At 42.8% G+C, this 26594-nt stretch overlaps 1 protein-coding gene, 1 long non-coding RNA gene and 1 pseudogene across 5 annotated transcripts in view; 2 read left to right on the top strand and 1 right to left on the bottom strand.

Annotated features, from left to right (window-relative positions):
- Nucleotides 1-22488, bottom strand: part of LOC139042215 (uncharacterized) — a 42442-nt gene extending 19954 nt beyond the window's left edge. For both annotated transcript variants that reach the window (XR_011498692.1, XR_011498693.1), the window contains exons 1-2: nucleotides 16792-22488; nucleotides 6521-6706 (exon numbers count right to left, since the gene is read on the bottom strand). This is a non-coding gene — a long non-coding RNA (uncharacterized lncRNA). The remainder of the gene's footprint in view (nucleotides 1-6520; nucleotides 6707-16791) is intronic.
- Nucleotides 896-2215, top strand: LOC106828033 (small ribosomal subunit protein eS1-like; annotated as a pseudogene).
- On the top strand, nucleotides 12704-25154 carry LOC139039683 (placenta-specific protein 9-like). 3 transcript variants are annotated; one of them, XM_014837316.3, is made up of 4 exons: nucleotides 12704-13066; nucleotides 22396-22493; nucleotides 23768-23891; nucleotides 24709-25154. In XM_014837316.3, exons 1-4 carry the CDS (start codon nucleotides 13003-13005, stop codon nucleotides 24729-24731), a joined length of 309 nt encoding a protein of 102 aa, XP_014692802.2. In that variant the 5' UTR covers nucleotides 12704-13002; the 3' UTR covers nucleotides 24732-25154. The 3 variants fall into 3 exon arrangements, with proteins under 3 accessions (XP_014692802.2, XP_070355503.1, XP_070355504.1); XM_070499402.1 differs by having other exon boundaries at nucleotides 12731-13066; nucleotides 23768-23904; nucleotides 24430-25154; XM_070499403.1 differs by having other exon boundaries at nucleotides 12745-13066; nucleotides 24430-25154.
- Nucleotides 25155-26594: the final 1440 nt, after the last annotated feature.

The following is a 26594-nucleotide window of genomic DNA, read 5'->3' on the forward strand; positions in this document are numbered from 1 at the left end:
GAACTGTGCCAAGAATATTTGTCAATGTAACTTTTATTGGAGTTGCAACTGACACTGATAAGCTCCGCAAAGAAGGGAAATTGTGTCCACTAGTTCATCAGTGTTCTTTCTTTTAAAAAAGTAAGAAGAATTTTAGTGTTGTAGATTCTCATAACTTTGCTAGTAAAATGTCAGTTATTTAAAGTGATAATGTCTTTTAAATGTTTGAGGATGTTTTCAATATGTGAATTATCTTCATGAAAAAGTTGTAGAAATAATGAACAATAAATCACTGTAGAAACCTCAAAAAAAAAAAAGCATTAAGTTTGGGGACGGTTTATTATACAGGAAAAGCTAACTGATACAATCTCCATGAAGAAAACTTGGAAATGCTATTGGGGGACACCAAAGAAGACTTGAACAAGTGGAAAGACATACCATGCTCTTGGACAAGAAGAATCAAGATCATGGAGATAGCAATTTTCTCTAAGTTATTTTATAAATTAAATAAGCTACAAATGAAATACTTTTATAATCAAATGAGCTGATTCTAAAGTTCATATAGATAAATAAAGTCAAGAAGAACCAGGAAAAAAATCAAAAACAGAAGAAGAGGAACTATACCAATCAGATATTACAGCATATTATAAAGCTTCAGTAATGAAAAGAGGATAGAACTGGTCATGAATAACCAACATAACAAATAAACAGAATAGATAGTCCAGAAAAAGACCTAAATATATGGAGGAATTTTGTATGGTTCCTAAGCAAATTTTAAAATCAGTATAGGAAAAAAAAGTTGTGTAATTAATGTTTCTGGGGAAACTAGATAGTCATCTGGAAAAATATAGAATTGGTATGAGTCACATTTACCTCAAGATTCAAATGTAGCCCTTTAGGCTCTCTGAGTAGCACCATGGCAATCGGCAAGAACAAGCACTTTAAGAAAGGTACCAAAAAGGGAGCCAAGAAGAAAGTGGTTGATCCAATTTTTAAGAAAGATTTGTATGATGTGAAAGCACCAGCTATGTTCATATGAGAAATAGTGGGGGCCCAGCCTGAGGGTGCAACCATTCACATGTGCCACTTCAGTGGCCCAGGGTTTGCCAGTTTGGATCCCAGGTGCACACCTAGCACTGCTTGGCAAGCCATGCTGTGGCAGGCGGCCCACATATAAAGTAGAGGAAGATGGCCACAGATGTTAGCTCAGGGCCAGTCTTCCTCAGCAAAAAGAGGAGGATTGGTGGCAGATGTTAGCTCAGGGCTAATAGTCCTTTAAAAATATACATAAAATATATATATATAAAATAAAATATATATAAATAAATAATAAACAAATATAAAAATATATTTTAAAATATATATATATAAGAAATATTAGGAAAACTAGTCATGAGAACTCAAGGGACCAAAATCACACCTGACGGCCTCAAGGGTTGTGTGTTTGAAGTGAGCCCTGTTGATCTGCAGAATGATCAAGTTGCACTTAGAAAATTCAAGCTAATAACTGAGGATGTTCAGGGCAAAAACTGTCTATCTAATTTCCATGGTGTGGATCTTACTTATGACAGAATGTGCTCTATGGTCAAAAAACGGCAGACCATGATTGAAGCTCTCTTGTTGATATCAAGACTACCAATGGTTATTTGCCTCGTCTTCTCTGTGTTGGTTTTACTAAAAAACACAACAATCAGATTCAGTAGACCTCTTATGCTCAGCACCAACAGGCGTGCCAAATCTGGAAGAAGATGATGGAAGTCATGACCCAAGAGGTACAGACAGATGACTTGAAAGAAGTAGTCAGTAAACTGATTCCAGACAGCATTGGAAAGACACAGAAAAGGCTTGCCAATCTATTTATCCACTCCATGATGTCTTAGTTGGAAAAGTAAAAATGCTGAAGAAGCCCAAGTTTGAACTGGGAAAAGTCATGGAGTTTCATGGAGAAGGTTGTGGAAAAGCTACTGGGGATGAGACAGGTGCTAAAGATGAATGCAAGCCACCAGCCCAAGAATCTGTTTAAAATTCAGACTTTTAATGGTGATAAATAAAAAATCCTATTTGTGGAGAAAAAAAGATTCAAATGTTAAAAACCCTGAAAACATGAAGTATTAGAAAAAAATGGGTATATATACTTTTAAACCTTGTAGTAGGAAAGGTTTGTCTACAACATAAAACACAAATGTCATTAAAAAAGTATTAACAGAAATGCTGGTAAATTTTACTACAAAAAATTTAAAATTTATGTTAATAAAAAAATTTATGTTAAAACAATTGTAAGAAGACTGAAAAGACAATCATGAAACTGGAATAAATATATGCAACTCATATTGCAGACAAAAGTGAAGTTCTCTAATATATAAAGAACTTCCACAATTCAATAAGAAAAAGCCTAATAACACAATAGAAAAAAGAGTAAATGATATGAACATCTAGGTCGCAGAAAAGGAAATATAAATAGTTTTTGATATTTTAAAAGATATTAAACCTCACTCATATTAAAAGAAATGCAAATTAAAACAGTACTCAGAGAACAATTTTCCACCTATCATGTTGAGAAACATATTCAACTTTTCTAACACACTTGGAGCTTGTGTGAGGAAAAAGGCATTTTTATACACTGCTGATGAGTGTATATTAAACCACCTCTATAAGGCAACTTGTCATTATCAATCAAAATGTAAATGCACATAACCTTTGACCTAGGAATAAAGATATATTCTGATGCATGGAAGTAATGTATGGACAAGATTTTTCATTGCAGCATTATTTGCCATAGCATATAATAAAATTTTATGCAGCTTTAAAAGAAACTGCATGAGGAAGTTCTTTTATGTACTGATATGGAAAGATCTCTAAAATACAAGTAGAAACAAATGAGGAGTACAAATGCTAATATTTGTGATAGAACAGGAGGTGTATGTGTGTGTATATATATCCACATTTATTTGCTTATATGTGAATAAAATAACTCTTGAAACTTGCACATTAATTATTTGTATGATAGGAGTATACATTTTAATTCTACTTTGGTATGCTTTTTCCTAAACTTATGCATGTTTACTGATCAAATAGGCTAGCAGTACTTTTACATATTGTTTAAATTTATAAATGCAAATTTGTTTTAACAAAGTTGAACTGTTATGCTGATGAATTTTATTTCAAAAGTTAATACATTTTGTCGTTTATCAGCTTGAAGATATTTTCCAGGATCTTTAAGTAACTTAAGAGCTTGGACTGATTAATTTAATTGATGGATATTCACTGGGTACTTAATTTTTTTTTTTGAGATTAGCACCTGAGCTAACAACTGTTGCCAGTCTTCTGGGGTTTTTCTTCTTCTTCTTCTTCTTCTCCCCAAAGCCCCCCAGTACATAGTTGTTATTCTAGTGGTAGGTCCTTGTGGTTGTATTATGTGGGACGCCACCTCAGCATGGCCTGTTGAGCTATGCCATGTCTGCACCTAGGATCTGACTGGCAAAACCCTGGGCTGCCAAAGTGGACCGTGCAAACTTAAACACTCAGCCACAGCACCAGCCCCTGGATAATTTCTAAGCAAAGTGGAATACTGAAACATGCATACCGAGCATAATTTAACTTTATATACTTTTGCTCCTTTTTTTACGTCTACAGAGAGCCTATATCTCTGGGTCTGTTAATGAACATGTTCATTTTTGTCAAAGAAGTTTTACTATACAGGACACATATAGCTGCAGAAATTTGTGAACTCTGCTAGTCTGCTAAAATGCTAATGGGTGGACAGTTCACAGTCACAAGCATCCATCCTCTGGTTTCTCTGTGAAATAGAGAATTAAATCATGTTTATTTTATAATCACTATTTATAAATCACTTAACACATGTTTATTTTATATCTGTTTGACAGTCATGATTTTATCTTTTTTTTAATGTACCTTTTAATAGCACACAGGACAGAAGCCCTATTCATTATAATTCTTCACAAAAATGGAAGCCTTAGAGTTAATTCTTGCCCTTAATCTTAGATGAGAAAACCTGGAAGGCAGTAACTGGAAGATCAGAGATCGTGTTAACCTTCAACAACCCTAATCTTATCCCTCCTACTCACCCTTCTAGTCGAGTGGGCCTAAATAATCTTTTCCCACCCTACACCACAAGGTGGGGCTGGATCAAGGGTCCTAGCCCTGGAAGGCTAATACCAAACACGCATAGTCTGGAAGGAACCAGGAGGGTGAGGGGGCCAGATTAGATTATTGAAGGTTAATACCAGTTTACATGATCTTTCAATTAGGATTAAGGGAAAGAATTAAATTCTAATGCCTAAGGTTTAGTGGTGGGTCCTGTTGTATTCAGTTAATGGGTTGCTGCAGCCGCTGAGGGGAAATGAAGATAACATGAAGTTTAGAGCTAGGAGATAGAGATTTTTTTTAAACTTTTTATTGAAGTATAACATGTATACATCTTAAGAATTGAGCACACCTGTGTAACCAGCGCCCAGATCAAATTGCAGAACATTACCAGCATCTGAGAAGCCCCCTCATTTTTCTCAGTCACCACCCACCCGCAGCACACACAAAAGTCACTCAATACTGAGTTCTCACAACATGGATTAATTTTGCCTGTGTTTGTACTTCATATAAATTGAATCACACAGATTTTTTTTGCGAAAATTTCTTTCATTAATTGTATTTTTCCAAGATTCATCCATATTGTTGCATCTAGTGGTAGATCCATTCATTATCTAGTCTGCTGTCAATACGAATTTGGGTAGTTTCCATTTTAGGACTATTATGATAGTACAGCTGTGAACATTCCTGTCCATATCTTCTTATGCCATGCATTTCTCTTAAGTATATACCTGGGAGTGGAATTGCTAGGTCATATTTATTTCTATATCTATCAGTTTGTATATATATATAAAAAACGATGAATTCATGCTGATACCGCTGATTCCAATCTAAGACAACAGGGCTCATTTTACCCTCTCCCCTTTCCTCATTTGCAATTCCTTTCTTCAACAGTGAGAAATGTAGCTCCCATTAAATATAATATATTTTCTTATTTGCACAATCCTAGAATGCCCATAAAAAGAACTGCTAACCCATATTCCCCAGCTCTGTCTGCTGACAGGGCTTAGAAGCAATGACGCCTCAGTGCAATGAACACACTCAGCACCCAGATCTTCATTTCTAGATGTCATTCTCCAAGAAAAGGAACCAGGGTTCCTTGGAGAAATGACTGAGTCTAGGGAGGGGGCAATGAAAATACAAGATGAGCCTGAAACATCTTGTGGTGTCAGAAAGTAAGGAAGTGCTCAAAATAGAATGGGAGTATTTCAAAAGGACGCAGGAGCCAACTTGAAGATGCTCCTAATGACTATATGTGGGACAATTTGAGCAACAAAACAAAAAATGTTAGTAATGGATTATAATCTGTAGAATAAAATAAATATCAATGAGTTAATACTGGAATAAATAACTGAATAAATAAATAGGGAAGGTACAGCTCATCCTTACAACTGAATTTCAATTAATAAATGGAGAAGGAATTATGCAAATAGAAATCACCTTTGGAAAATCAAAGGTAATACATATTGCAGACAAGAATCATCAGTGAATGCTAGAATTAGGTAGTTGAAAGTAATGATAAAAAGATTTGTATAGTCTCAAAGTATCTCCCCAAACAATACTTATTAATTACAAAAAGGAAAGCAGTAATTTTATAGCGGAGAACCCTAGCAGACATCATCTTTACCACATCATCTTTCAAAGTGAACATCACCAGTAATGAGACACAGCAATATCACATGTGCCTTCTGATATGATGCACTGGGAACGACACAACATCACTTTTGTGGGATGCTCACCAAAAATGGATAACTTCAACCTCATCATGAGAAAACATCAGACAAATACAAGTTGAGGGACACTCTACAAAAATAATTGGCCAGTACTCTTCAAAACTGTCAAGGTCACGAAAGACAAAAATAATTGGCCTGGACTCTTAAAAACTGTCAAAGTTATGAGAGAAAAAAAAAAGACTGAGGAGTTGTTCTACATTAAAGAGTCCTTAAAGAGACATGACAATTGAACGCAGTGTGGGATCCTGGATTACATCCTGGACCAGAAAAAGAACATTAGTGGGAGAACTGGCCATATCTGAATAAAGTCTGTAGATTCTTTAACAGTAGTATATTAATGCTAATTTCCTGACTTCGATAATTCTCCTGTAGTTATGTAAGATGTTATACTTGGGGAAGCTGGTAAAGAGTATTCAAGAACTTGCTGTATTATTTTTGTAAGTCTAAAATTACTTCAAAGAAAAAAGATTTTTAAAAAAGAAGAAGGGGGTGGGGCATGATTGTGTCGTGCTTCAGCCAAAAACCCTGCAAGCACCTCTGCCTACGGCTTAAAGACTGACTCTCCTGAGAGTGGCCTTCAAGGCCCTCAATAACCTGGCCAAACATTCCCCCAGAGCTATTGCCCTTCACTCTCCTATCACCCGCCCACACCCCACCAATCTCCACAGCACGCAGTACACACTGCTTAGAAAAACCCTACTCACGTTCAAAGACCTCCTGCACAGGACCTTGACTCTGCACCCGCTTCAGGAAGCAGAGGGAGCTTCTGGCTCTTCCTGGGTCAGCAGCTGACTTTCCTGACTCCCTGGAAATCTTGAACTCCTTCTAAGGGCCTCTGCAGGCCAGTCAGGCATTGCTGACACCCTTTCTACCCTCAGGAAACTCGCAACCTGCAAATGAATAAGAAAGGAAACAATAGTGACAGGCTCAGGAAAGCTCAAGGAGGCAGGTCAGAGAAAGGCAAGGGAATTCACATCTTCTGCTGTGAAGTAGGTGTTCTTCTTACTCCCTCTTTGCTAGTGAGGGAACTGAAGCTCAGAGAGGTGACCCGCCTAAGGCTACACAACCAGTAAGGTAGAGCCAGGTTTGAACTCAATTTCCTGCTCCCCCCGCTGAGGAATTCAACTCTCAAATGCTTTGAATAGTCAGCCAAGCAGGGTCCTCAGACAGCTTACATTTTACCCCAACTCCAACCTCAAGGAGCAAAATGAGATCTTCCTAGAGAACACTGCAGACAAAGTTCTCAAAGAGCTGAGGGACATGCCAACTGACTCCCTACCCACCAAGCCCACAGAGGATCCTGGAATCACGGATGAACTTGTTCTCAGGAAATGTCAATGGCTTTTACAATGAACTAAATTGACATGAGCTATGTGAATCTGTGCAAAAATATCCCAAAGCTGAGCAGGTGGGATACCTTGCTAGACACCATTTGGCCGGCTTCCTCCACATTTAAATGTGGATTCATCACTTCAAAAGACACTGGTTGGGAAACTGCTATTGCAAAGCTCTGGGTGAACCAGCAAACCCACCTGGTAGAGCGGCAGCGGCGATTAACTGAGCGACAGAGCGTGCTTGACACCAAGTCAGAAGCAACGAATATTGGCTATTAGGACTACAATTATTGATATTATAATTGTTCATATCAAACCTCTACCCTCCCCACACACTTCACTTCTCCCTGTACCCAGCAGGTTTTCCCATCTTCCTATATCTCCCTCCCTACCAGGGAGAATTCGGGACTGCATGCAAGACAGGGAGTATATTTTATTTTTTTAAAAGAAAGCACTTCTTAAATTTCAACTTGTCAAGACCCCTGCCCCACTCAGCTTTCCATCTCCCAACAGAGACCTCCATACCCACACCCCACTGCTTCACTTTCTCTTACCATAACTTACGTGGCCCGGGGCTAGTGGTCCCCCTCCATCTCTGTGGAGAGGAGGTGACCCGGCCCACCCAGCATGGTCTTGCCTGTGCCAAGACAAGAAGAAAAGGAGGCTTTGTGTGGCTCTGACCCCTCTGGCTACTGAGGCCCTTCCAGTTAGGCTGTCACTCTTCCCTGATCTCTACCCCTAAAGAGACGGCCAGCCCCTATTTCTTGTTTCCCTTGGCCCCTTGCCTTAGGCCTGGGCTAGGAAAGCAAGACTCCCCACCATTTGTCCCCTCAGCACAGCTAGGGTGGGAGGCCGGTGTGCATCCTGTAGCATTGCCTGTGGAGGCACAGGCACTCTGGAGGCAAATCTCCACATTTCTGAATGGCATCTGTGTGACCTTGGATCACCTCCTAACTTCACCGAGCCTCACACTGTGTTCACTGTGGATCTTGATGTTACCTGCCAGAGCATTAGATGAAAGAGAAGCTCTGCACATTTCGGTGCTTCATTTATGAGGTGGTTATGGGTGGTCTCCCCCTAGCCGCTCTGAGGACTTGCCACTCTGAGCCCCCAAATACCCCCTTTGCCCTCTTCTCACCTTCACCTCCTTCCAGATTCCCTCACCATCTAGTTACACCTCTGGGGCCTGAGAGTCAAGAGGTCTGATAATGCAAGAGTACGGATTTCAGAAGAACATCTACCTGGTTTTCAAGCTGAGATTCGCCACCCTCTGACCTTGATCAAATACATCTTATTTGACAAATGAGATAAGGATACCTACCAGATAGGTTTATTGACGCAAGGATTAAATGAACAACACGTATATGGCCTTAGCACAATACCAGTTTCAAAGAAGTGTAGCAGTAATAATACATAACAGTGTTTATTGTCATTAGTCCCAGCTGGCTGCCAACTTGCTTAGAGGCCTGGCATATGGTTGGCATATTTCCTAGTTCCTGACAATGACACCAGTTTCTCTTATTTTTAATTTCATGGGTCATTTTTAGAGAATGTTGAAAGGAGGACATTAGCAAACTGGGTCCTTATTAACATCTGGAAGTTTTCCTTTACCTGTTTGGGCTGGCTTCTATTGGTATGAGGAAATAAATTGATTTCCAAACACTTATCCTAAATCCAGCCAATTTATGGAGTAATTCAAGTAGTTCTTCTAGTTCTAAGATTTCCTAAGAAAGCAATTTAATCTTCTACTGATAACCATAATTTGTCTCCTTCCCCATAACTCTTCATTTGTGCTTTATTGCATTGATCAGATCATGGATAATGAACAATTGTGATGGTATCATCTTTACTTCATTCCTGGCTTAATGAAGAATGCCTCTCTCTTTTCTCCTGTATGTACATGTGAACTATTTGTTTAAGATAAAGGTAATTATATTGTTAAGGAAACCTCCCTTTATTTCCTTTATTTCTAACTCTTAGAGTTTGTTGTTTTTAAGCAGGTACGGCTGCTTAATTTCATCAGTATTTATTCAAATAAGGTTATTTTATTTTTGTTCTTTGACCTTATGACAGACATGATGGCTAAAGACTTTTCTGGAACTCCACTTGGGAATGAATAGCTAACCAATAATTTATTTTATGTTCAAATTAGTGGATAAAGAATGGACTATGCAACAAGGAGCATTAGAATATTTAGACGTCCACTGGGGGAAAAATTTTGTTTGAACTTTTCCTCTCAATCCCATAAAAAATTCTAGATGGATTAGAGATTATACCATTAAAAAAACTTAAAACTATTTGAAGAAAATATTGGAAAATATTTTTATGGCCTTGATGTGAGAAATCATAAGCAGTGTGTAAAATCTAGAAGCCATAAAAGAAGACATTGAGAGATTTTGCTACCCAAACATCCAAAACTTTTGTACGATGAAAGACACCACAAAGAAAATTAAAGACAATGGAAAAATGAAAGAAAACATTGCCAACATATACAACAAGCATTGGATTACTAATCAGAATATGTAAAGAAAAGAGGAAAAAATATTTGAGTAAAGCTCAACTTCACTCATAATAAATAGCGTGTAAATAAAAACAAGAAAGTAACATTTTTCCTCATCAAATTGTCAAAATTTTAAAAGATAAACACCCAGTGTTGGGGAATGTACATGGCTGCTAGATCTACAACTTCAGGTCTCCCACTCCAGAAGCATTTTATGTAAATAGCACCCCTGCAGGACAACATGGACTACAATGTGATGGGTGTGTCTTGGAGCAGTGCTCTGAGTGCCAGGCCCCTCCTAGGGATTTAGTGAGGTTTTTGTCTACCCAGCAAAACATAAAAGGCTCTCTGACTCAATGATTCCTCTTCCAGGAATCTAGTCTTTCAGAAATACATGAGTATGTAATATGTATATAAAGATATATGCAAAAGGATGTTCATTAAAGCATGCTTTATATTGGAGAAGACAGGAAACAAACTATATGTCCATCAATAGGGGATTGTCTGGACAAATAATGGTGCACACATTCATGAGATATTTTGGAACTCTTAAAAAGAACCAGATGGATTTAAGTGTATTAGCATAGAATGATCTTGGAGATTTGATGTTATGACTGTGATAAGCATTAATGTGAAAGCAAATCCCAAAAATATCTATTATTCAATCCCAGGTATATACAATTGTGTCTGAATACGTATTAGATAGATAGGGCATGCATAGACAAGGAACTGGAAGAGTCCACCAAGCTGAGGGGACTAGACTGGAATCACTGGGCAGGAGGAGTTAGTGATAGGGAGGAGTTTCATGTTTTACTCTGTTTGCTGTATTACTTTGTGACTCTACCACAATATGAAAGTATTGCATATGTGTTGTGTTTATTGCAAATTCAAAATATTAGGTGGCCTGCTCATTCTGAGCTTCAAGAATCCCTGTGGGTCTGGCTATTCTTTGACAACTTCCCACCTGGGTAAACTACCAAGGACTGTCCTACTACCCAGTGTGAGAAATTCTTTTTTTATTATTATTTTATAGAGGTCGCATTGGCTTATAACATTGTGTAAATTTCAAGAGTACATAACTATATTTCAGTTTCTGTATAGACTGCATTATATTCACCACCAATAGTCTAGTTTTTATCCATCATCACACATGTGTACCCCTTTATCCCTTTCGCCCTCCCCCCTCCTCCTTCCCCTCTGGTAACCACTAATCTGTTCTCCTTATCTATGCGTTTGTTTATCTTCCACATATGAGTGAAATCATTTGGTATTTGTCTTTCTCTGTCTGGCTTATTTTGCTTAGCATAATACCCTCAAGGTCCACCCATGTTGTTGCAAATGGCACAATTTTGTCTTATTTATGGCTGAGTACTACTCCATTGTGTATATATACCACATCTTATTTATCCATTCGTCCATTGATGGGCACTTGGGTTGCTACCACATCTTGGCTATTGTGAAAAATGCTGTGATGAACATAGGGATGCTTGGCATTCCTGAAATAAACACTTTTTCTGAGCTAGCTCATCTGGGCATCCTAATCTCAATGAGAGCTTTTTAAAAATTTAGATCCAACTTTCTGCCCAAGATCTGCTGACTCAGAACCGGAATTTCTGTGCCCAAGGCTATTACCTGGAGGAGGAAGTGAGAATTTAGGATTACTGGATAGTGTGGTGACTGTACTGGACAATTGCATAGTCACAGTGAGGAACAGAGAAGGCAGAGGGGCAGCCTTAATCTGCCAGGACTCCAGTTAACCTAATGGGGACCCTTGATGGATAAAGACATGCTCGTGGGTTTGCTGGTGAAGACGCTCTGCTTACAGCCAGGTGAGGCACTCAGGCTCTGCAGCACAGACGTCGGGGCTGCAGCTCTTGCTTTTTCTTTTCACTAAAACTTAACTTTTTTTACACTTGTTGGGTGGGGTGTCCCATGGGTGAGGATTCGACTATTGTGTTCTAAACTGGAAGGAGGTGGGGACGATTTGAAGTTCACTGAAAAACCCACCCAGCTCTTCTTCTGATCTTGCTTAGAATGGAAAATACAACCTGGCTCTCAGGGACCTAGTATATATTATTATCTAAGGGCTGGTCTGCAGAGACAGCAAAACTGGATTCAAATCCTGACTCCACATTATACCAGCTGTGTGACTATTGGCAACGTTCTTAACATCCCTGAGCCTCAATTTCTTGATCTGCAAAATGGATGTAATGATGTGCCCCTCATGGAGTTGCAGTGAAGATCAGAGAAGTGGTGTATGTAGAAGTAAGTCCATCACAGCTTAGCTACTGTTTATTAATATTATGGTGGCTAATAGACTGTGAGCTCCTGGAGGGCAGACATATGTGAACATGAGAATTATTTCCTTTCCTCCCACCTGCAGAGGTTACCTAACAACTATCTAGTACAGAGATTAAGTATTTGCTGAACACTCTGATTCTGATTCTGATTTAGTTAGGGCCTGGGCCTTTCATTGCCTTTGAGCCATTTTAGAAGTCAGCAAACTGTAATAGCAATGCAACATAATTCTTGTCTATAGATATGCAGATAATTCCTGTTATAGGTTCAATTAATTCTCCTCCCTCCCTGTGTGAAAGAAGCCAGTTTTACCTCCTTTTGCACATTCGTGTCAATATTCCAGCTCTGTCTGTTTGTAGGACTGGTTGTCACCTCTTACTGATTCCCTCATTAATGGTGAGTTAAAATCTTCAGCACATGCTCGTTTTATATCTGAATGAAAGTCATGATTTTACCTTTTTTTTGTAAAGTATCTTTTAACATTACTATTACTCCTTTAGCAAAATAATAAGTTTCTATAGAAGGCAGACACCACTTTTGAGTCTACTGCTCAGGGCCAGGCGCTGTCACAGGCGGACAGAGAGAAAAGCTTCCATGCTCCAAGCAGTCAGTGTTCAGATCCTGTGCCACAGCTGTCGGTGACACAGAGGAAGGCGCTTCTCTCTAAGCTTCAGTCTGCCCATCTATGAAAAGGGCTCACAACCAGTACCTGGGCCCCGGGACCCATCGCCTAGAACCCACTCCCTCACCCCTCTCTCTCCCCTTCTGCGCCCCCATCCCGGGAGGCGCGGGGAACTCAGAGGGCGGCTCCCTCCTGTGCAGGCGCCCAGGCTAACACGTTGGCCCCTCCGCCTGCGGGGTGTTTAGGCTCGGCGCTGCCCGCACGTTGCGGAGGGGGCCTCTGGAGGGGGCGGGTTCGCTCAAGCCAGAAAGCCGGGAGCCGCCCAGGAATTTTGGCTAGGACTGAGAGCATTTCCTCCTGGGCGGGCCCGGCGCGATCCTGGGGAGAGCAGCTGGGGGCAGACGCTGCGCTGCGCTCGGCTGGGCCGGCACCATGCGGTCCCTGCTCTGCGCGCTGGCCGGGCTCGCCCTGCTCCGCGCCGCGGGCGCCTTTGTCGGTGAGTGGGACCCGGGTGCCGGGTGAGGGCGAGGGCGAGGGCGAGGGCGAGGGTAGGGGAGAGCTGCGCCGAGCGAGGTAGGATGAGCAAGAGAGATGAAGGGAGGGAGGGTGGAGAGGGGAGAAGATGGAAACAGAGCCAGATGGAGAGAAAGCTGGAGAAAGGGATGCAGAGAGGGGGAGAGAGAGAGAGAGAGAGAAAGAGAAAACAGAAAAAGAAAGAGAAAAAGGCAGATGGGCAGAGAGAGTTAGAGAGAAAGGAGAAAGAGAAGAATAAAGAGAGAAAGGGAGAGGCTGAGAGAAAGAGACTTTGGAAGTAAACAGATGGGTATGAACTATGAAGGAGGAAAGATAGAAAAAGGAGTTTGAGAAGCAAAAGGTACAACCAGGAAAGAAATAGAGGAACTAACCTGGCAAGAAAAAGAAGGGAAGGTGAGGAGAGAGAAGGAGGATATTGAGGAAAAGAGAAAGATTTGAGAGAGACTTAAAGAGAGAGAGTGGAGAAACCCGATGCCCAAGGAGAGAGAGGAAGGGACAAGGATCACAGGGTGGGAGGTCAAGTCTACAGGGTGGGGCAGCCCCCCAGGCCAGCTTCATCCAGAAGGCCTGCAGAGGCGTCCAGGCCTGGTTTTACTGGGCATTGCCAGGGAAGCTACCCAGGCCTGGCCTAGCACAGCCAGCCAGTCAGGAACCAGGCAGGCGGGCCCAGGAGAAAGGCCACTGGGTCACCTGCCAGGAGGCCTAGGGGGGTTCTGCTGTCTGGGGGAGGAGGCAAGTCTCCAGGCTTCCGGAGAGCTTCCCTGAGCCCCTGAGTTGCCTTGGGTGGGTGCGTGGGAACAGGGTACAGGAGAGAGAGGTCCTCTGGGTGCTCCCCTGGCTGGGATCCTTGCCTTGCACTCTCTTCCCTCCCTTCTGCTGACAGCAGTCTTAGTGCTGCCCCTTCACAGGTGAGGCTCAGACAGGATGGCTGCAGATATACTTACGGTACACACAAGTGCTCATTCCACCCCCACCCCCAAGACTCTGCACAGCACTTTAGAGTTTACAAGCCACATTCCCATTTACCCAGCATCTCGTGCAGGCCCCAGCCAGAGACCACTGGTGCTCATCCCAACTGTGCAGGCGAGAGGAAGGCTGAGGTCTCCCCAAGCATCCAGGCCTTCTGCCCTCTCAGTCAGCTCCTTGCCCCCAGCCAGGCTGCCCCCCATCAACCTGGAGTCACCCAGCTGAAGTGTCTATGTTAAGATGGAGCCCCCCTCACCTGTGCCCAGTCCCTTTTGGGGCACAGTGAACTGTGGGAGTAAGCTCTCAGGGAAAGGATTGAGGCCAGTGCTGAGCGACCTTGGATGTCACTTCACTTCTCTGAGGCTGTTTCGTCCTCTGTAAGTTGGGGAGAATAATACTCACCCCACAGGGCTGACTTCAAGGATTGGATGGGAAGGAAAGGGCCCAGCATGGAACACGTCTCAACACATAGCCTCCTTCTCTTGTCCCCTCAGACAGCTCCACTGATCTCTCTGACTCTCAGTTTCTCCACGTGTTAGGGAGGACCAACAACCACTTCCTCACAGCCTGTGAAGAGTAGCTGGGATGATGCCCAGCACAGATCCAGGCCCATAGAGCATGAGCTTCCCTTTTGCTCCCTCTCCCTTACCCTCCTCCTAGAGTCCCCAGCTCCAGGAGCTGAGGGGACAAAGCTTCATCTGTGCTCCCCTAGAGGGAGGAGCTGGCTGCTACCCACAAGTGGCTCTTCGTGGCCCCGTGGCCACAGATGGTATATACACTTTAATTTAAAACTGTTTTTAAACATTTTCTTTCTGATTATGCTTGCTCATTGCTACACATTAAGAAAAAAAAGAGGAAGTATAAACATACTAATGTAATTTCACATTGAGGTCACACATTTTTGTGTATAACCTTTCAGACTTCAGATAATATACCGTTGTTTTTCTTAAATTTTGATTATGAAATCTTTTGGATAGAAGAGCAGAATAGTATAATGAAGCCCCATGTACCTATCACCCCTCTTCAAAAAGGGTCTATTCATCTACAATTCCCACCCTCCCCCCTCTCCCTCAGATTGTTTTAGAGGAAATTCCAGGCATCATATATTTTCATCTATAAATATTTCCTTATGTATCTCTAAAAGATAAATAATCTTTTAATAAGCATAACTGCAGTACCATTATCACACCCTAAAAATGAACAATAATTCCTTAGCATTATCAAATGTGCAATCAGAGTTCAAGTATCCCTGATTGTGTCATATGTTTTTATATTTGGTTTGTTTGATCCAAATAAGGTGCGTGCATTGCTTTTGTTTGATATGTCTAAGTTTCTTTTAATATGTAAGTTCTCTTTTCCCCTTTTTTAAAAAAAATTTATTTGTTGAAGAAACTGGGTAATTTGTCCTGTAAAGTTTTCCACAATTAGATTTGAGCTGATTACATCCCCTAGGTGACATTTAAATGTTCTTCTCTCCCCTGTATTGCTTATAGATCTAGAAGCTTGATCTAATTCCAGTTAGATTTTTTTTTTTGCAAGAATGGTCTTTATTGCTTTAATTCGCATTTCTTTGATTATTCCTTAAGTTAGACTTTTCCTTCAAATGCATATTGGTCATTTCTACTAATCTGTGCAAATTGTCTTAGACATTTTAATTTTGGTATTGGGATTTTTCATATTGATTTGCAAAAGCTCTTTATGTATTGCATGAAGCAAACTGTTTTGTGTTACTTGTACAGACTTTTTTTTAAGTTAAGGCTTCAGCTAAGTCCCTTTCCTATTTTGCTGTCAGAGGGATCTGAAGGCCTAGAGCCTTGTCCTTTTAACCAGTGTAACCATTCTCACCCATGCCTTGGGGCCCATCAGGGAAGCTCTCACTGTCCACTGCTGCTGCAAGTCCCCGTGGACGTCTGTCCTGTATTGGAATTCTGTTTTTTTGCTTTGGGTGAAAGGGGAAGATGCTGAAGGGCTGTGATGAGGATCACAGCATTTCTGTTTACAAAAATGGATGTTGTGGGGAATGAACCACCCAAAGATAATTTGACCCAAGGCACACTATTTGGGTTCTTATAGGGCCTCCAGACAGCTGCAAAGGTGTCATGTGTGCAGGTCCCCTTTGCCCATACCTGTCCAGATCCTTATTTACAGAGCAGGCAGCTGAGACCCCAAGATGGGAAGCCCTTAACTTATACAAGTTCACATGATTGCCAGGACACAGTATAGACAGTGTCTAGCAGGTATATTTAAATTCTGTCCCCACCACCTCCTACCTGTGAAATCTTGGGCATGTTACTCAATCTCTTTGATCTTTGGTTTTCTAATCTGTAAAAAAGGAGGTACTGAGCTCACGGATCAAATTAAATGAGATCATGTCAGCACGCAACAAAAAGCCTAGCATGTAATTAGTGATCACAAATCAAAAGTAACTTTGAATATAGAGTATGGTTGTGCCTATTCTCAAGGTGAAGAAACCAAGGATCCAGCAAGTGGGATTGGCTTGTAACAGAGCCCAGAAAGCCAGGTCAGCACTCAGCCCTTTGTGCACTTGTTGCAGGAGCCCCTGCCAAGCGTCCCTTGGATCCCTGCACGGGATTAGTCCTAGAGCAGACACTTCCCCATCTTGGGGAGACCTGATCACAGTGATCTAGCAAGGAGCACTGGCTCCATGTGGAGAGTCGGCGCCCTGGGGGCTTTCACTGCCTTGCTCAGTCTTCAGCTCACCTGGTAAATGCTTTCCATGGTGTTTGCACATCACTTGGCAATTCCAAGGCATCTTCAAGGGTAGGATCCCCTTTGATCAGCACAGCAGTCCCTCAAGGTAGACAGGGCAGAGCAGGTCCCTCACAGACGAGGAAGCTGAGTGAGAGGCAGAGAGCACAGTCAGTAAGCAGTGGAGTTGGGACTGCGTCTCCCACTCCCAGTCTTGTGTTCTTTCACAGCACGTGGAGAGAGGTTTATCCTGGATGGCTGTTTAGACCTTCTCAGTATTGTGGAATTTTGGAGTGTTCTAGTAGTACATTTTAACCCAGTGGATTAAAAAAACAGTATTCCAAGATAGAAGGAATCTGGATTCTATACAGACTCAAGGAGCTGCCTGCCAGCCCTGACCACCAGCCAGTCTACCTCTGAACCAATACATGAGAAAGAAATAAAAAACGTCTGTAATCGAGGGGAGTTCTTTGTACAACTGTCTGGTTTGTATCCTAAGCAAAATACTAACTTAACCAGATACTGAATGTATTGGAAGGACATTGGTAAGCTCTCAGACTGGTCAGCTGGGCTCAAATCCACATCTGGAAAATGACGCGAGACTGAGGGAGATAGGACTTGTCTCTAACAGAATGGAACAAAACGAAACAAAAATGTGCCTCAGAATCTGAGCTCTCTCTTTGGGGGCTCGAGGGTCTCTCTCCTGTTTCAGCCAGAGCATTTCCACAGATTGGAGTTCTTCATATAATTGTTTAAAAATAGTATTCTTCTAGTTAAAAAAACAAAAAACAAAAAAAAAACCACTGATAGTTTTGAATAAATCATAAATTTTAATACAAATATTGAATGTGGTAAAGTTTATTATTCTCTTATATTGAATGTGGTCAAATATAATTAACCCCAAAGTGACAATTGTTCCTGGTGGAATAGATTATATCTTTGATGATTCAGGAGGCACAGCAGCATGCCTCAGGGTCACCACCGAGAAAGTATTTGTCATCATCCAGCATGGCAGAAATCATTTGAGTTGTAGGCACCTTCTTAGTGTTTGAGTCCCAAATACAAAAGGTCTTCTATGCCTATGAGTGGGAGGGGGCCGTACTTCCCACCTCTGAGGACCAGGACGCAGTGGCCATGTCTCTTTAACTAGAGAAGTTATCCCAGCACCTCCACCTGGGCCTCTGGGCTCTAGCACCTCTGCCTGGGCCTCTGGCTTCCACCAGTAGCCTGCTCTCCCTAGTGCACAATGTTCCACCCATGGCTGCCATCCAGGGTGCACACAGGCCCTGAACGGGAGGCAGGCCAGGGAAAACAACCCAGCATCCAAGAAAGTCCATTTCCCAACTGGCCAGGGCACGGAGGGTGGGAGCAAAGGAAGGAAGGAACACAGAAACCACAGCTTTGGCTGCTCAAGGTTGGTCATGGTAATCCTTCAGCTTTCCCCACTCCTACTATTGTTTGAGCTTTCCAAAAGTCCCGTAAAGCAGGCATTAGTGTGTGTGTGTGTGTGTGTGTGTGTGTGTGACACCCAGGTCTTGCCTTGCTGGAGCTTCTGCCCTAAGAAGAAACTTGTCTTTGATTCATCCCAGTTCTGTCCTTGCAGCTAATTTTTGAGGCCTCTCAGTAGGCTTTGAAAGATAGCAGAATCGTGAACTACATGTGGGTGGCAGTGTCTCGAGCCTACCCCACCCTGTATTACAGAGGAGGCAGCAGAGCCTCAGGGAGAAGGAAGTTTCCACAGGCCTCCACCAATTAGTGGCCAAGCCAGGCTGAGAACAGTGTCTCCAGTGTATTTTCTGCCGTCATGAGTTGAGGTCAATGCCATGAGGATATGTGTAGGGGAGGGAGCAGCAGTGCAGGATGGTTGTGGGGTCCCTGGTCCTGCCCCCAGCTTTCTCTCTCAGATGAGCTTGTCAGGAGGACTGGATGAGCTCATGGACAGTTGTGCAGTGGAGCGCAGGGCACAGTTCTGTCCAGATGTAAAGGATTAGTGCTGTGTGATGTGGAGCGCAACCTCAGCCCAGACTTTTCCCTGGAGGGGTTTTGGAGCCAAGTTAGACCTCATCGAAGAATGTAGAGAACATGATGTTTTGGGCCAATGGAGAGGAGCAGATTCATGTCATTCGTGACTTACAAAGCTGGCAGATCCCCACTTGGCTGGCAAGGTCACATTGCTTGCTCTTGGCCTAAGCTGGGGGAGCTTTGAGGGGAAAAGCGTAGTTTAGAGAGGGTAGTGAGGCTCAGGGGAAAAGTTTGGCCAAAGGCCCCTGGGCGGAGCCTGCAAAGGGTATGTGTGAACACAGATCCATGTTGAGACAGACCCCCATCTTCTCAGACAGCCCTCCCTGTGAGTGAGAACAACTCTTCCTGCCTTCTCCATCTTTCCTCTCCAGGCTGAGCACCCCTGTTCTTTCAGCTGAGAGAAATGAGTCAAAATTTGGAGTCCCTTCACCATGGCACCTCTACACCTGCTCCTGTCTGTCAAAGGCCTTCTCACAATGTATGGCCCAGAATGGAGCACAGCCCTCCAAGTGGGGTCTCTCAGATCACCACCCTCCCTTGTCCTGAACATTTTATATCAATGCATGCAGCCCATGATGACTTCTGCTTTTTGCTAACAATCCTATCAGACAACTGGCTTTTGTTATAGATATTTCAAACCATATATACAAAGATAGAGAGAATAATGATTCCATGTCCCCCATTACCCAATTTTAACAATTACCAATCTTGGCCAATCTTATTTGCTCTATGTACCTACCCATGCCTCCTCCCACTCCCAGGCCTGGATTATTTTGAAGTAAATCCAGGACATCATAGCGTTTCATCTGTAAATATTTTAGTATAGATCTCTAAAAGACTCCCTTTTAAAAAAAAAACCAAAGTGCCATTATAATGTCCCCTTCCTTCCCCAAAGTCAACAAGAAGCCCATTGTCTTTTGAAGAGGCTTTTCTAAGTTCAGTGGAGGGAAATAATGAAAAGGAGAATGTAAAAAAACAAATTGTTCTCCACAAAAGATGCTTAGAGTGGAAGGAAGTTTTGTCCCTGCTCTTGGTTCTCACCCCTGAGTGGAAGAGCTAGGATCTAGAGAATCGCAGGCCAGGGGGACTCTGGCAGAGTTCCAGAAGGCCAGATTGCTCAAGTGAAGTCAGGAGAAGGCCAGGGTGCTTGGGGTCCAGTCATTTACTGATTGTGTGACCTTGGGCAAGTTACTCAACCTCTCAGAGTGACACATCATCACCAGCAAAATGGATCACCATCTCTGTCCTTACCTTAAGACCTGCCACCCTTCTGGGCAACTTTATATGTCACTTTGAGCAAACCAACCAATACCAAGGCCTTACAGTTACAAGAATTTTGCATCTAGAAAGATTGAACCCAATAAGTCTTACCTCCATTCTGCTTCAGATGTCCGCATCCATGGCTACAATCTTGATACTGTCACTATGAGGTTGCTCCATCTCGAAAAGCTAAAACTGCAGTATCCATTACCACTGTTCCTTCTGTTACCTCCATCATCTCATCACTTCTCCCAACTTAGTGGCCCTCCAATTGGCCTCCTTTCCTTCCTTATCCAAGCTAAGCTCCAGAGCTCATCCCCTTAAACCATTGCTGGTCAAATCAATGCTTTTGTGCTCTTACCCTCCACCACACTCATCCTGCAGACTCTCAGGTTTTAGCTCCATCCAGCCATCTGTCTTTGCTGCTCTACACCCAGCCTGCGAAGCTGCTAGGGGAGGAATAGCACTTCCAAAGTTCCTCACTGATGTCAGGTCATCCCGCACAGTCCTATACTGCCTCCTGTTCCCTTCATCCCCTTTTGGAGCCATCTTTTTATTCAAGCCCCCAACCCAGTGGTGTGCTGATAAACTGGCTCTAAAAAAAAAGAAAAAGACACTTGCCAGTTTTTATGGTGTAAATGCTCTCACCAAGACTCCCATTTTAGTGGCTGTATTTAACAACCCACGCACAGAATTTCTGAAAATTTAACAACTAGCTCTCCTCCTTCCTAACTCTCCATGAATTTTCAGCAGATGAAGCCCCTCTTACTTTACAGAGTGAATAGAGGCCATCAGGTGGGAAGTCACTCAACTTTTTGGACCTTAGAGATCTTGGAGCAGAACTTTTTTACCCATTTTTGCTGCATTCTCTCTCTCTTCCTTCCATGTTTTTCCTATACCCCCACCATCATTTCTGGATTCCTTGGCCTCTCATCCCTTCAGGAAATGCATTCCTTCAGTTCTCCAGTCTTCTTCCTGTTCCTCAGGCTATAAGCATGGTTGTGTTTCTTCACTGCTTAAAAAACCAGAAATGACAACAATAAACACTTGTGTGGACCTTGTGATGTGAGCTCCCTTGTTTCACAGCCAAGCTTCATGAAAACATTTTCCTTCTCATCCCACTGCAGTCTAAACTTTGCTTTCTTCCACAACTCCACTAAAAGTGCTGGGGTAGAATTTAGCAGTGACTTTGCTGTTGCTATGTTTTTTGGTCCTTATCTTTCTAGACCTCCCTGCTGCTTTAGGCCGCGTTGGCTGCTTCATCCTCTGTAAAGCTCTTTGCTTCTCTTTGTTTCTGAGACAGCATCCTCCTTCCAAGATTCTTGGAGGTTCTTCAAGGTTCCAGCCAACTCTGATGCCCTGCCAGCATCTCAGAGCCACCAACTCTGAAACCTGAGTTCGGGACCAGGGCTCTAAGACTTCTGGTATGAGGGTTGGTGGTGCCAGGAAGAACCAGGGAAGAACCAACGTAGGGAGAAAAATGATGAGTCAAGAGTTGAACAGGTTGAACTTCAGATTCTCTGCTTACCAGCTGTGTGACTTTGGACATATCATTTCATCCCTCTGTGAATCGATTTCCTTACATGTAAATTGGGGATAATAATAGGCTGTTGTAGAGGTTGACTGAGTTAACACATTTGTTTAGCCCACTATGTGGTACATAGTAAGCACTCATCAAATGTCGATAGTACTAACTGGTCACCAATGTCAATGCTTCTACTAGAATATTTCCTTACTCTCTATTCCTCCTGCTACTGCTTCCTTTCGTCACTTCTTACTTTATTACTGCAGTAACTTTCCTTCTTCAAAGACAAATCCCTCCAATTCACTCCCTGTATTTTAAAAACACATATATGACTATGTCATTCTTCTGTTAAAATAACCCCCAAAACCAGCATCATGATTGGTTTATTAGGGCCTTTGGCTTCATTTCTAAGACCCACCTCTCCAGTCTCATCTCCCACCCACCCTGTACTTTGCAGCCACTCCAAACTCCCTGAGGGTTTATACACTGAGCCATGCTATTTCATGCCTCCCTATCTTTGCACATGCCATTCTCCCTGGCTGAGACCTTTCCTCCCTTCCTTACCTTACCCAGTTCAGGCAGCAGCTCCTTGAGGAAGCCCACCTGGGTCTCCAGGTGACCATGGCCATAGAGATAAGGGAGTGATTAGGGGAGCCCCACACTCACACCCTGACCCACACTGAGCCTTCCTTTGCTTCTCTTTGTGATGTTTTCAGGACCCACCTCACTTGAGCCCAGTGCTTTACAGGAGTCTCCAGTGTTACAGGGAAACTGAGGGCCCCACAGTGACAAGACTTGTTTTCCCACAGCTGCGGAACCCCTCATCCCCTCCCACGGAGACCTAGCTGGGAGCCCCAGGTGTGACAGACACCTGGCTGTCCACAGCCGTTTACACGTCATAGAGGAGGTAATAAGGGTGACCGGGGAGGACATGCAGCTTTAGGACCACCTGCCAGGCTTCAGGCTTTATAGGGCTGAGGCCAACCTTCCTTTGGAAAATCGGGGAAATCTAGGCCAATCCTGCTTTCTGGCCACCATGTTAACCATCTCCCTGCCCTACCTCGGTTGTTAAGCTGACCAGCCACCAACAGAGCTGCCTCTTCTGGGGCTCTTGGTCATACCAAGCCAGAGATCTCCACACAATTACTGGAGAAGTGGAAATTCATTCCCTTAGTGTTGTTATATCGCCACGGTTTGTAACCTGTGGTCCCCAAAATTGTGCGGGTGAAAATTCCAGTTTATTTCATAAAACTTTAACTGAAATTTAGCATTCCCATTCATTCTAAATGCAGACAACAAACCGTAGTAGTAATTACAGCACCGTGACTTTGTCATTGATAGAAATCAGGTAATTTCTTCCAATTATAGTTTTTATGAATATCTCAACATATCATTCATTCTCATAAGTATGTCAAAATTATGGTGGCTGTTAGATCTGATGCTAGATCATGTTATGTAGTGAGTTAAATTTTTTACCTCAAAAATTTAATTTTGGGATAAAAACTAGACTACTGGTGGTGAACACGATAGTCTATACAGAAACTGAAATATCATAATGTACACCTGAAAGTTACACAATTACAAGCCACTATGACCTCAATAAAATAACTTTTAAATATTTTAACTTTTAATATTTGAATAATACTTTGATGCAATGGCTGTTCTTATAAATCCTATATTTTATTTTTTCAGTTAAAGCATTTTCTGAGAAGGGGTCTGTAGGTTTCATCAGACTGCTAATGGGGTTCATTCACAAAAAAAGTTAAGAACCCCGAATAAAGAAAATTTCCAAATCCCAAACCTGTCATTTGGCAGGGTTGCCACCTGGGGGCAGGGCAACAAAAGGAATGTTAGCTCGCAGTGACAAAGTCCTGAAAGGGAAAAGGGGATCTCAGACTCGCTCCAGGCCAAACCTCTAAAACTGCAGAGTGCCAGAGTGACCTTAGAGAGAGAGCTCCTAGGATTTTTGTCATCGGGGGAACTGGAAGGTAGGTAGGGGCAAAACCTGAATGAGGAGGTCCCAGGTTGCCTGTCACTCAGTTCTGTCCCCACTGCACCCCAGTGGTCCTCCAGGTGCTCCTTAGGATGTGGCTGATTAAGCAGGACTTGGCACCACTCTTGTCCTCCACTCACCCTGCCCCTCCCCCACCCCCACCCGGCTCCCATCTCTCCTTGCTCTAGATGGTGGAGAAGACAGTGGAGCACCTGGAGGCAGAAGTGAAAGGCCTGCTGGGTCAGCTGGAGGAGCTGGCCTGGAACCTGCCCCCAGGACCCTTCAACCTGACCCCTGACCTCTTTGGAGAGGGTGAGCAGCTCAGGTAGCAGAGACTATAGCGTCTGGGGCTGGGCAAGCAGGATAGGGATGGCTGATCCACCACACAGGTGTAGCCCTGACAAGCTAGGAGCGGCTCCAGCTCCACCTGGGACAGAAGTGGGAAAGCATCCACCTCACCTCACCCTAAGTGTTCTCTGCCCCTACCCCCACCCTGGGGGTTGCCACAGCCACAGCTCGGGGCTCCTGGAAGAGCTGGCCCCATTCACCTGAGGGCCACTCTCAGCATCACCCTGACACAGAGCAGCTGTGTCCTCTGCTGGCCCTTTTCATGCCTCAAACCTCCTTGGCTCCTTTCATCTCCCTTCCAAGGAACCAATTCTGTGGCAGCATAACACCCTCTCAGGAAAGACTGGCATCCTCTGATCAGGCAGTGGAGGGATTGCCACCCTGCTCCCTCCTGGAGCCCTGTGTTTCCTGGAACAGGAGTTCCCTGGGGACTGGGAGGGGCAGTAAGGAAGCCTTCAGCACCCTCTGCTTGCCCACTCCAAGGCTACTCCCTTTCTTTCAGATCCCTCCTGGGCACGGGAGGCGGAGGAGCCCGGCAGCTGACGTGATGTACCTGTCAGACAGCTTTCTTCTGAGAACAGAGCCGTGCATTCTGGCCTTCCTTCCTCAGCTTTGTGCACAATAAAAGCTACTTCTTTGGTCCCTTCTGTGTCTCTGTCAGTGACCTCTATAGCTACAGCCCCTTCTCCATCTACTTTCATGCCCTCAGGCCCACATTCACCTGCAGGCTCAGACCTGGGAGCCCCTGGTGAGTCTGTGCTTCTGCTCTCCTTATTTATAGGAGCTGATGGGGCACAGAGATAAGGCCAAGAATCCTGCTCAAAACATGGCCACAGATGAACAGCAGTGGCATCACCTGGGAGCTTATCAGAAATGCAGAATTCGGGACACACCTTGGCCTCCTGAATCAAAATCTACTTTTTAATGAGATCCCCAGAGGATTCATGGGCACATTAAAGTTTTTTTAAAAAAATTTCTATGTAAAATTCACATAATATAAAATCCAAAATTTTAACCATTTTAAACTACAAATTCAGTCACTTCAAAATGTTGTGCAATCACTACTCTCTAATTCCAGAACATTATCATCATCCCCAAAAGAAACCCTGTACCTATTAAGCAGGTATTTCCCATTCCCTCTCCCACCATCCTTTGGAAACCAGTAGTATTTCTGTCTCTATGGACTTGCCTATTCTGGACATTTCATATAAATTGAATTATACAATATGTGGTCTTTTGTGTCTGACTCTTTTTTCACTTAGCGTAGAGTTTTCAAGGTTCTCTCATGTTGTAATGTGTATCAGTACTCTGTTCCCTTTTATGGCTGAATGATATTCCATTGTATAGATGAACCACATTTTATTCACCTATTCAATTGATGGACATTTGAGTTGTTTGCACTTTTTGGATATTATGAATAATACTGCTATGAACGTTTGCATATAAGCTTTTGTGTGGATATACGTTTTCATTTCTCTTGGGTCTATAACTAGGGCTGGAATTGCTGAGTCAACTGATAACTGTGTCTAAGTTTTGGAGGAACCACCAGACTGTTTTTGCACAGCAGCTGTACCACTTTACAGTCCCACCAGCAATGAACACACAGGGTTTCAGTTTTTCCACATCCTCACCAACATCAGTCTTTTTGATTATAGCCATCATACTAGGTGTGAAGTCATATCTCATTGTGGCTTTAAGTTGCATTTACCTAATGACTAGCGATGCTGAGCATCTTTTCATGTGTTTGTTGGCCATTTGTATATATTTGTTGGAGAAATGTCTGTTCAAGTCTTTTGCGCATTTTTAAAATTGGGTTCTTTTTCTTGGTGAATTGTAAGAGTTCTTTATGTATCATGGATATTAGGCTTCTATCAGAGGATTTGCAAATATTTTCTCTCATTCTGTGGGTTGTGTCTTTACTTTCTTGATAATGTCTTTTGAAACACAGAAGTTTTAATTTTGATGAAGTCCTTTGATGAAGAATTTATCTATTTTTTGTTGTTGCTTGTGCTTTTGGTAGCATATCTAAGAATCCATTGCCAAATCCAAGGTGATAACTATTCCTATGTTTTCTTCTAAGATTTTACTAGTTTTAGCTCTTACATTTAGTTCTTTGATCTATTTTGAGTTAATTTTTGTATATGATGTGAGGTAAGGATCCAACTTTATCCCTTAGTTTGTGGAGATCCAGCTGTCCCTGCACTATTTGTTGAAGAGAAAATTATTTCCCAATTGAATGGTCCTGGCACCCTTGTCAAAAGTCAGTTGAGCATAGATGTTTAGGTTTACTTCTCAATTTTATTCCATGGGTCTATATGTCTGTCTTTATACCAGTATCACAGTTTGAATTACTGTAGCTTTGTTTGTAGTTTTGAAGTAAAGAAGTTTGGGTTCCCTGACTTTTTTGTCTTTTTCTAAGACTCTTTTGGATATTTGGGGACCAGTCCCTTGCAATTCCATGTGAATTTTAGAATCAGCTTGTCTATACCTGCAAAAAGACAGTTGGAATTTTGATAGGGACTGGATTGAATCTGCAGATCAATTTGCAGAGTACTGCCATCTCAACAATACTAAGTCTTCCAATCCATGAGCAGAAGGTATTTTGTATTTTTCAGTGTATAGGTCTTACACCACCTTGGTTAAATTTATCCTTAAGTATTTTATTCT

This window comes from Equus asinus, chromosome 26 (genome assembly GCF_041296235.1).
Source record: "Equus asinus isolate D_3611 breed Donkey chromosome 26, EquAss-T2T_v2, whole genome shotgun sequence".
In the NCBI taxonomy this organism is placed as follows: Eukaryota; Metazoa; Chordata; class Mammalia; order Perissodactyla; family Equidae; genus Equus; species Equus asinus.